Source organism: Zootoca vivipara, chromosome 5 (assembly GCF_965207765.1).
Source record: "Zootoca vivipara chromosome 5, rZooViv2.hap1.1, whole genome shotgun sequence".
Classification (NCBI taxonomy): domain Eukaryota; kingdom Metazoa; phylum Chordata; class Lepidosauria; order Squamata; family Lacertidae; genus Zootoca; species Zootoca vivipara.
The window spans coordinates 28,619,163-28,630,773 of NC_142588.1; the positions used below are offsets into that span (position 1 = coordinate 28,619,163).

Consider the following 11,611-nt stretch of genomic DNA (forward strand, 5'->3'; position numbering starts at 1 on the left):
AGGAGACCCACAGGGGTAAAATAGATTGCTGGCCTCCCCTCCCTTTTGGCAAGTGACTGTACTGATGGGTTGGTGACGTGATCGCACTGGACTATTTATTTTAAATGTTTGTAAATGATGCCAATAAAGGTTTTGATTGATTGATGCTGAAAGCACTTGGTTTTATCAAAGCGATGGTTGGGTCACATGTGTTTGTTGTCCGAAGGCCCATGCCAAACTAACATACAAAGTAAATAACATAATTTACTACAAGGAAAATGTGGGACATAATCCATTACTGTTTATGCCACATAGCCTATCTAGAGTAAATAACATAAAATCTACAATGCCTATGGGTGCAGTCAAACTGACATTGCCAGAATGAGACAAAAACCTTGAGAGAGTATTCATGGATTTCTCCCCAGACAAACAACCAGCCCTCTCTTCCTTATTTTCCATTGTGGCATTGAAGAAACAGCAAGCCATCACCTGAGCTTTGTGCCTTAATGTGCAAATTTTCCTATGAAGGAGCAATGAAAGGCCTGTGAAGCCAGTCATCTGTCCCCTCACATACCTTTGGGTGCCTTCAAATTCTTTATTTTATTTTGAACTAGGAGGAGGAGGAGGAAGAGGAGAGGAAGAAGAAGGGCTGCAAGGTGCATTTCATTGTGTCACCTTAATTGTGTCAAGGTCAATGAGATGATAAAAGCATGTTTCAAAAGTTAGCCTTTGGACCTTACAGAACTGGCTCTCCCCAGAATAGGGAGCAGGGATACCAGCTTCTTCTTCCAACCTCCCTGCAGGGCAGAGTCTCATTGGAGTTTGGGGAGGGCTTTGGGCAGCCAAGGCAACAGAGGAGGCAGCAGGGAACGAGCAGAGCCTGAACGAGAGGGTACAGTGTTCTCATCTAGAACCAGGCACTGCCTCCACAGATGGCAGCCAAACCCCCGCCCCCACCTCAGAGGAGCACACGGTTGTAATTACAATATTCCTACAAAGCGAGCAAGTCTCCTGAGTGAAGCATCTTCTCTTTAGAAGCTGGGTGTGGAAACTCTTTGGGACATCTTGGTTGCTTCCATCCAGATCTGAACACCTTGTATGCTTTCTGAACCCTTGAACTCCTGAACTCCATGTCTGCTGCCAAGTCTGTAGCACTACTTTCCCGAATCAATATCTCTTTCTTCATTACAAGTAAGCTCCTCTGCCTGTGTGTGTTGAGCATGAAGCAGGAGAGTTGGAGGAGTATCCATGTGATGGACCCCCAACTTCTCCGCAGACGGCCTTGTTTACACTTAGTAATTGTGCAATCCTACTCACGTCTATTCTTTGCTGCCAAAGAGGCTTACTTCCAGGTAGGTGCATAGAGGACTATAGCTTGCATCAGCCAATGGTCTTTCCCCTAGTGCCTTAACTGTGTTTAAATTCAGTTCTCATTGTTAGAATACTGGGAGATAGCAGAAGCAGTAAGAAATTAGCAAGTCTAAATAGATATCTGAGTACAGCTAGAGGCTATATCTTCCTATATACATAAAAACTTAAGGCTGTTATCACACAGCCCCTGCCCCTGGAGGCAAACCCGTGCAGAGCCCCCCCCCCCACCAGACTTTAGAGGACTAAGAAAGCCAGGGAGACCTGATTTTTTTCTTTGAGTTTATAACATTAAGGCCTCAGACAAGCTCTGCATGGGTCTGTCTGGATTTGCATGAAGTTTGTGGGGTGGGGAGGAGAGCACAAGAGAAGGCAGCTTTTAAAATGGCGGCTTTACCCAACTAAAGAGGATTGGCAATTTAAGTTGACAGAATATGCACAACTTGTATATAAAATGATAGAGCAAGAAGAACATACATTTAAAGAAGATTGGAAAACGTTTATTGAGTATATGGAAAATAACTGTGCGCAGCTGAAAACACTGGCAGCATTAAGATAAATTCAACAGAGCAAATAATTCTTGACAGATGCAGTAGTGGAAAACCGAATGGAATGGTGATTGTAAAAGATGCAGGGATGTAAGATATGCAAAAGGAACAATGGAAATAGAATAAGGGAAGTTATTAGATATTTTTAAGTGTGTAAAATGTTTATTTGAAGTTGTAAAACAGAAAATTTAATAAAAATTATAAAAAAATAAAATGGCAGTTTTAAACAACAGCAGAGGTTTGGATAAAGGAAGATGAAAGCAAAATGAAAGTTTAAAATGGTGGGGCCATTTTAAACAGTGGCAGGCGTGTGAGTAAAGTGGGCACGGGGTGACACTGGGAAGGTGTGAATGACACCTTGAAACAAATAGGTAACCATGTTGGTCTGGCGTAGTCGAAACAAAATAACTTTTTTCCCCTTTCAGTAGCACCTTAGAGACCAACTAAGTTTGTCATGCATGCACACGAGAGCTCATACCAATGACAAACTTAGTTGGTCTCTAAGGTGCTACTGGAAGAAAAAAATTTTTTAGCTTGAAACAAAGTTTGTGAGAAGTTAGCTGTGAAAAGCTCCATCCTGTTAGCTTCAAATATCCCATAGTACCTTCCCACAGTCATGCATTTCACTCCTGGTACCAGGCATTGCCTTCATCACGAAGTTCTAGGTTCTATGTCGTATTTTAGAAGTGATGCTTTATTAAGGAGCAAACACCTGTTTACGTACAGCATCCTCCACCAGCTGAACCAAACCTTTTCTAACTGGGCAAGCTACACCGGACAGGTTCACTCTTAAGAGATTTGCAGTCACCTTACAGATACAGGAGGGTATATCAACATGGAGAGAAAGAGAGAGAGAATGTGTGTGTACGCACGCGCAAAGGGGGCTGCAGAATAGGAGAGAGGATAAGACATGGAAATAAGGGTGGTCTTTGTGCAAGGGAGAGTTAAGAAAATTGAGGAGGTGGGTGGAGGTGGGGCAGAGGTGCCAAGGGGCGGGTGCAGAAGGAAGGGAGGTGTGGGAGTTGGGTTGAAGGTGAAAGCAGGGGCATGAGAGGTTCTGGAGAAGAGGAGGGGATGCCAGCTACATAGCTGAATGGAAGGTGACAAGGGTGCTTAGTAGTTGGGAGAGGAGGAAGATGTAGGAGGTTACCATGGGGATAGTTTGTGTGCAAGGTCGGGGTGTTGCACAAAATGGGGGGGGTGAGAAATATGGGCAGTGCCGGATTTATGTATAAGCTAAACAAGCTGTAGCTTCGGGCCCCACTCTCTTGGGGGCCCCCAAAAAATTCAAAGAAAAAAAAGTGGGTGTACATTTCCAAAATATAAGATAAAAAGCTAATAAAAAAACCCACCTACATACAGCAACAGTGGCAAATGACTTTAGATACCTATTAGGTCCATAAATTACCCTACAGCATACATTCAACATGAAAAACAGTGGTGATTTGTTGTTGGCAAAGGACAGCTGGACATATAAAGGGCCCCATTAGCTTCAGTAGCTTAGGGCCTCATCAAACCTAAATCTGGTCCTGAGCATGGGCATAGGGGTGAAAAATGGCTGCAAAGCAGGGCTGCAGAATAAAAGAGAAGCGGCCTCAGATACGGGGTTGGGAAAGCGAAACCAGAGCTTACTTAGCAGTTGCACAAAAGGGGAAATATTAATGTCTGGGAGTTGGTGAGTGGAGCAAGCCCCGTGTATGTGGGTTGGTTTATCTGATGTCATTTTGAGCGAAAACATGGGGGAGAAGCTTTAAACATGCATATGGGGGGTTATTAAATGTAAAATGAAAAGCAGCCCTATGGATGTTTTTCATTGGAGGCAGTGAGGTATTTGCAGGAAGCTGCCAGCAACAAACTCATTATAGCATGTGTGTTTTTCCCCCCTCAGTGATGTGAACTATTTCCTTCACTTGCCAGACTGAGTCTGCTTTCCAACAGCAGATTTATTTCACAGCAGAGGGCTTTGCACCCCACGGCGCTAGAGTCACATTAGCCAGTTAACTTGGCTAGTTACTTTCATTTGTTTACTTCTTGCCGGGCTGTCAGTGCAAGTCCAAACAGCAGGCTCTTTCCTTTAAATATGGACACTGCAGAAATTGGCTAGACGAGCTTCAGGTAGAGACGCCTTGATTGAAAAAGGCTTACGAAATACTGGAATCAGTAATATACTGGGTGAGGACCAATAAACGGAAGCTGAATTTATTTATTTAATAAGATTTATACATGGCTTGATTGTAACAACCACCACCACCCTTAAAGTGGTTTACTAAATCTTCACAAGATAGGTGCTGTGGACTGGTGGTTCTCAGGCCTGGGAACTGACTAGATGCCCTGTTCTGGATGGGGCTGCATTTTTATCAAATGGACAGGTACAGAGCTTGGAGGTACTTCTTGATCCACCTTTGTTACTAAAGGCCCAAGTTGCATCAGTGGTAGAGAACGCTTCTTTCCAGCTCCTGCTGGCACACCAGCTACAGTCATTTGTGAAGGAAGAGATAGAGCCTTGCCACAGTACAGGTTTGGGCTAAAGGTGGATCCCAGATCTGAAAACCTTGAAGACTACAGGTGATTCTTCAGTGTTTCAGTGTTCAGACCCCTGGGCTCTCACTTGTGAGGTGCCTCAGGGTTCTGTCCTCTCCCCCATGCTTTTTAACATCTACATGCAGCCGCTGGGAGAGATCATCAGGGGGTTTGGGCTGGGTGTTCATCAGTATGCGGATGATACCCAGCTCTACCTCTCTTTCAAATCAGAACCAGTGAAGGCGGTGAAGGTCCTGTGTGAGTGCCTGGAGGCGGTTGGAGGATGGATGGCGGCTAACAGATTGAGGTTGAATCCTGACAAGACAGAAGTACTGTTTGTGGGGGACAGGAGGCGGGCAGGTGTGGAGGATTCCCTGGTTCTGAATGGGGTAACTGTGCCCCTGAAGGACCAGATGCGCAGCCTGGGAGTCATTTTGGACTCACAGCTGTCCATGGAGGCGCAGGTCAATTCTGTGTCCAGGGCAGCTGTCTATCAGCTCCATCTGGTACGCAGGCTGAGACCCTACCTGCCTGCAGACTGTCTCGCCAGAGTGGTGCATGTTCTGGTTATCTCCTGCTTGGACTACTGCAATGCGCTCTACGTGGGGCTACCTTTGTAAGTGACCCGGAAACTACAACTAATCCAGAATGTGGCAGCTAGACTGGTGACTGGGAGCGGCCCTTGAGACCACATAACACCGGTCTTGAAAGATCTGCATTGGCTCCCAGTACGTTTCTGAGCACAATTCAAAGTGTTGGTGCTGACCTTTAAAGCCCTAAATGGCCACGGTCCAATATACCTAAAGGAGCGTCTCCACCTCCATCGTTCTACCCGGACACTGAGGTCCAGTGCCGAGGGCCTTTTGGCGGTTCCCTCGTTGCGAGAAGCCAAGTTGCAGGGAACCAGGCAGAGGGCCTTCTCAGTAGTGGCGCCTGCCCCATGGAACGCCCTCCCATCAGATGTCAAAGAGAAAAACAGCTACCAGATTTTAAAAGACATCTGAAGGCAGCCCTGTTTAGGGAGGCTTTTAATCTTTAATCGATTATTTTATTCTTCTGTTGGAAGCCGCCCAGAGTGGCTGGGGAAACCCAGCCAGATGGGTGGGGTATAAATAATAAATTATTATTATATTATTATTATTATTTCAGACAGGAGCCTTTGTCTCTGTCTGGAGACGCCAGGGAACGAACTTGCAAATCCTATATTGTACCACCAAGCTGCAGCCCTGTTTGCCAATTAGTACGTCTCTCTGCTCCGTTTAAATAAATTAATATTGTGAATACATGCCTCATTTTCACAGCATTTGGCTGAGCAAGTGTCCAATCGTATTTGTGTTTCTTTTACGGTGATTTAATGGAGAATGTCTGCTATCCATGTCTAACATGCTGGTGGCTGGCATTCAGGCTCGGATGTTACTGATTTCATCCCTCTTTTTCCTCGCTACAGATGTGCCTGTTGAGAAGCTGGCCACCATGGAGTCTCTGCAGAGTGTGAACCTCAAGTCAAACCCTGTAAATGACGAGATCCGAGTGATCGCCAGGCCTCTGATCAAATTTGACCTCCTGACATCACCAGCTGTCCCCAGAGTCTGACACGCGATGGACTTTGGGGCATGTAGTTGTAATCAGGCATGGCTGTAAAGGGAAAGAGAAGGCAGTGTTTGCTGAGCTAGGATGCTTTCCTAAGGCTGCGCTGCTCCTGCATGTGTTAGGTTTCGTGGGCTTCCAAAGGAGCAGGAAGCATGATGTTCCTGCCAAATCACGGTGGTCCTTGCTGAACCAAATCTCTGCTAAACTGTGGATAGACTGAAAGCACATCGTGCCTGCAAAGAAAAACGGCTCTCTTTCTCAGCTTTCCTAGGACATACAACGGTCTCTCCAGTCCTGGACTGACAAAGGTGTGAACAGAATATTTTAAGGGTGGAGAACGTGTGGCCCTCTAGATATTGCTAGACTACAACTCCCATTGTCCCTGACCATTGGATAAGGTTGATGGCAATTTCAGCCCAACCTGTTTTTAAAAACAGTTTCACAGCGTTTTTTTATACGTGTCTAGATTCCACCTTGCTGACCTGTGCAACGTGAAAGCAGCAGATTCCAAAATCTCTCAGGCGATTTATTCCTTCTGCATCCCATTCTCTCTCTCTCTCTCTCTCTCTCTCTCTCTCTCTCTCTCTCTCTCTCTCTCTCTCTCTCATATACCCACACACCCTTGGCTGAAGGGGGTTCATGTTGAGCTGTGAGTGGCTGAGTACCCCTTTGCTTATACCCTTAAGCAGTGTTTCTCAACCAGTGTGCCTCCAGATGTTTTGGGACTACAACTCCCATCATTCCTGACCACTGGCCTTGCTAGCTAGGGATGATGGGAGTTGTAGTCCCAAAACATCTGGAGGCACACTGGTTGAGAAACACTGCCCTTAAGCATGGGGAAAGCCTTGCTATGTGCTTGTCAGTGGAAAACTACCAGATTCATCCTTCCTCCACAGAGTCCCATGTTTATGGAAGCTGCTTGCTTTTTGTTTGTTTGGTTTTGAAAGAGCCCTTTAAAATGCTGCATGTGCTCAGTTTCTGGTTTTGATTAGTTGGAGCATAGTGACTTGACCTTAGGTTGCAGCTTGGGGTTTCTTTGTTTTCTTTCTCAGCACTATAGCCATGGGATTTTCTTGGAAATTATTTTCCTCTGCTGCAACCCCCACAGGCTGTTGTTCCCCTCTCCCTTTCAGCATGTGATTGACAGACTTCCTGCTTTGGCAAATAAACAGCCTAATCCTCTGAAATCTGGTCCACTACACAACACAAGCTTCATAGCGATAGATGAAGAAGTACTTTGCAGCACTGGGATGGCTTTGGGATTCGAAAGGCGGGAGAAACTGCTGCATCTCTGCCCTGAGTAGTTTTCTCTAAGTCCACACGTGTACCCACCTGTTTACCGAGATGATAGGTGGGGATGGAAGGCTTAAACCTCCTCTCCCTTCATGCTACAGTGCCAAGCAATAACAACCAATCCACCCTCCTTTCTGCATCTGTTTGCAATCTCAAAAAACATGATTCACTGTTACATGGTTGATATAATGTGCTGTTAGGCCCTTAAGCCTGAGTCTTTAATTTCATCTTATTCCAAGGCAGGTGGGTGAATGTGTGTGTATGAACAGATAACTTTCCCCTGAGTTAGCTTCGGAGCAATATCATATTACAAATGGCCAAGGATGGGGGAGACATTCGCTCCGTTGGCATTTTCGTGCAGCCCTATCCAATCCATACTTTCTGAAAATGAGAAAGCAGGAGAAACTGACAGATCGGTCCATCCCTAAATGGTCGTCGTCGTCGTCGTCGTCGTAGTAGTAGTAGTATTTATTTCTTATAACTTGCCATCCAACTGGGTTGCCTCAGCCATTTTAGGAGACTTTCAAGTAAAACACAGCGTCAAACATTAAAAGCTTCCCGAGCAGGACTGCCTTCAGATTTCTATGAAGTTGTTTAACTCTTTGACATCTGTTGGGAGGGCATTCAACAGGGCTGGTGTGACTACCGAAAGGCCTTCTGCCTGGTCCCCTGTAATTTCACTTTGCGCAGTGAGGGAACCGCAAGAAGGCCCTGAGAGCTGGACCTCATTGTCCGGGCTGAACGATGGGGGTGGAGACGCTCCTTCAGGTATCCAGTGCCCCTTAACCCTGCATGCTTTGCTACCCCTCCCCCTCCAACCTTCCCAATACTCCTTAATTAAAGCAATTCTATATACTACTAAAATGATAGTGATAATGTAGATAGATAAAGAGCTGATCTGGGTGGAGGCATCAGAGAAGGAAAAGCGGCAGCAGAGGTTGGGGCACAGCCAAATGGAGAGGTGCAAAAACTCTAATCTTTCATCAGATAAACAGCTTCTATGTTTGCAGTTGGGGGGTGTACATAATTTATCTCACAGTGCTGTATCCATTATCTTGGTTTCATGGGGGCTGGCTGCTTGCTTTCCAGATCAGATACCAAGACTGTTTTGACTGTGCCATTTTAGAGATGATGGAGGAAGCATTAACACTACATTAGTTCAGTTCTGGGAAAGAACGGCATGCTTTAGAGAAGAGCTCATGGCTACTGCTCCACTTCTCTGTTTTGCGGGGGGTTCTTCATTTATACCTTTGCTTCCTCAGGGACAATGGGGAGGAATCTCAGGTCTGGAGGGCCAAATCTATCCAGCGCTCAGGAAGCTCCCCAAGCTACAACATTTCTCCCCCTGATTTTTACTGACTCGTGCTCCACGCTCTCGACTGCTTTTGCCTGGCTCGATTGGGTCCTTAAACTGCGAAAGTTTCACCTGCCTGGCAGTATAGAGATAAACCTCTCGCTTTTGCAAGGTTGGAATGTAGCCTACTGTACAAAGGGAAGAATCACATCTGTGGCTCTGCCCACATCTGTCTCTGAGCCTCACACACAGGCCTGTGGTCCCTACAGGGTTGCCCTCAAGGCAATGCAACCCTTGAGCTGAAAAAGCTTTCCTATCCCTGTTGAAGGTCCTTCATCAGTTACGTTGCTGCCGGAGAGGAAAGGTCTATTGTTTTTTCTGGTTGTTTCCCATTTGGGGTTTTTTTAGGGAGGTTTTTTTCTCTAGGACAATAACAAACAAATTGGGATCAGGGGGCCTAATGAAATACTGTAGACACTGAGGTGATAAGGAAGATTTATAACACACACGCGCACACACAACATATAAAAATAGGATTCCTGAAAGCACACAGATATTCTCATGAATTAAAAAGTGCCATGCAGCACCTGACTAGCAATTTTCATCTCAGCATAAGCTTTTGTGGGCAGAAGTCCACTTAATCAGCCGCATCAAGGGTGATCCTCAATTGTCACATTTATCTTTGTGTGAAGTATCCCACTGCCACCCCCTGAATTTGTTCTTGGAGGCTCCCTAACCTCCTTGAGCAGATTTGGGGACAGCGATTGGGGGGGAAGAGGGGTCCTCTTGCCCTTAGTACAATCCTTGCGCTAGCGGAAAAATTTGTTGGATATTGCCCATTATCTGTGACAGTTCAGTTTACGTTTAACTATATGCCCTTTACAGCAGCGGTAATTTGCAACTGCTCATAATACTAAGGTTCTTGTGTTATTTAATGCCTGCAGTGGAAAAGGAAAACCATTGTCCCCATTCAGACACAAATGAACAGAATTGAACTTTTAAAAATGCATGTATTCTCAGGAGTGACTTTTCAAAGAAAGTGCAGTATGCTAGCCCTATTCAGACGCTTGCCACACAGTGCAGAATTGGGATCTCACTGGGCCACCTCAGATTTGTGTGCTGAAGCTACTATATTTCCACTGGCCCTGTGTTCAAGGGTGCCTAATGAGCAAACACCTCATTCCTACCATTTATAGGACTTGATTTTGTGTAACACCCTTTGCCCAAGTGGACTCTATGAATGTTTCGTCCTATACATGCAACCCCTGGGGGAAATGTTTGCTGCAAAATGCAAATAACCCCAATCTTCCACAGCACAGTGAGTTTAAACACCTTCAGGAAACAGCAGGTTTTCCACTTCCCACCATCAATAGTCACAGAATCGTAGAATCATAGAGTTGGAAGAGACCACAAGGGCCATCCAGTCCAACCCCCTGCCAAGCAGGAAACACCATCAAAGCATTCTTGACATATGCCTGTCAAGCCTCTGCTTAAAGACCTCCAAAGAAGGAGATTCCACCACACTCCTTGGTAGCAAATTCCACTGCCGAACAGCTCTTACTGTCAGGAAGTTCTTCCTAATGTTAGTCTTTAGTTTATTGAGGGGTTTTTTTGTTTGTTTTTTAAATGATTTACCCCAAGAGTTTTAACAGCGTGCCACTGATTTTGTCGGCTTTCTGTAATTGTTATTTATTGTTTGCAAAAGAAACTGTAAACTAGGCACTGTACATAAATCGAAATAAAGCCACAAAACCAGAAACAAATACCAGGGTCATTTCCTGTTTGGTTAGCATTCATCCCGATTGGCTTGCACAAGTTTGCAGGGAGATTATTCATTGTCCATAGTTAAAAGGTAAAGGGACCCCTGACCATTAGGTCCAGTCGTGACTGACTCCGGGGTTGCGGTGCTCATCTCGCGTTATTGACCGAGGGAGCCGGCGTACAGCTTCCAGGTCATGTGGCCAGCATGACAAAGCTGCTTCTGGCGAACCAGAGCAGCACACGGAAACACCGTTTACCTTCCCGCTGTAGTGGTACCTATTTATCTACTTGCACTTTGATGTGCTTTCGAACTGCTTGGTTGACAGGAGCTGGGACTGAGCAACGGGAGCTCACCCCGTTGCGGGGATTCAAACCGCCAACCTTCTGATCGGCAAGCCCTAGGCTCTGTGGTTTAACCCACAGCGCCACCCGCGTCCATAGTTTACTGAGCATTTATTTGGCTTTATTTGCGGAGAGGTTTACGCTGTCAGGTCAAGCAATCATTATCCCACCCTTTGGTTCTGAATTTCCACCGATTAAAATTTGACTGTAAGGAGTTTTGCTCTTTCGTGCTTTAGAAAATGAGTATGTTGGAGATGCACTTCAAGTTTAAATTGCACCCCCTACAATTATGGGATGGCATCTGGAATGAATGAACCACTATTAACTCCCACATCTACTGCAAAGGTGAGTTTTACAGGGTGAAGAGCAGCTGAGGGGCTGCAGTGTAATAATAAACATCTTTTAGATTAGCTTTCCACCACCCCTGCATTTCAGAATCATCACTCACTTCTCAGTCATTCTACAGCTTGTAATGTGCGGCCAGTGCAATAAAATCATGTATTAAGAACATGGCAAGTAAGGCCAGGCCAAATTATATTCTTCAGTAAGTATATTTGGTGTGGAAATATATTGGAAGTATATTTGGTCTGGGGTGTGCAAATTCAATTTTTTATGTGTCTTAGCCTCTAGAGGTGAAATCCACCTGGGTGTTCTCCTTTCTAGCAGATCTTTATATGTTTTCCACACATTGTATAATGATTTTCTAATAATATGACATTTAAAGCCTTTGTGAACCTTAGTCTTATCATACCACAAGTATGCATGCCAACCAAATGCATTGTCATGACCTTCCAGATCTAATACATCGGTATTATTGAGTAAAAACCATTCTTTCATCCAGCAAAAAGCTGCTGCTTCGAAATATAACTAAGTCTGGCAGGAAAAACCTCCTCTATCTTTAGTAAAGTATCCGTTT

At 45.2% G+C, this 11,611-nt stretch overlaps 1 protein-coding gene across 3 annotated transcripts in view; it reads left to right on the forward strand.

Moving 5' to 3' along the window:
• LRRC20 (leucine rich repeat containing 20) overlaps positions 1-11,211 on the forward strand; it is a 78,805-nt gene extending 67,594 nt beyond the window's left edge. For all 3 annotated transcript variants that reach the window (XM_088670249.1, XM_035138430.3, XM_035138431.3), the window contains exon 5: positions 5,863-11,211. In XM_088670249.1, coding sequence (XP_088526375.1) covers positions 5,863-6,008 — 146 coding nt within the window. In that variant the 3' untranslated portion in view covers positions 6,009-11,211. The remainder of the gene's footprint in view (positions 1-5,862) is intronic.
• Positions 11,212-11,611: the final 400 nt, after the last annotated feature.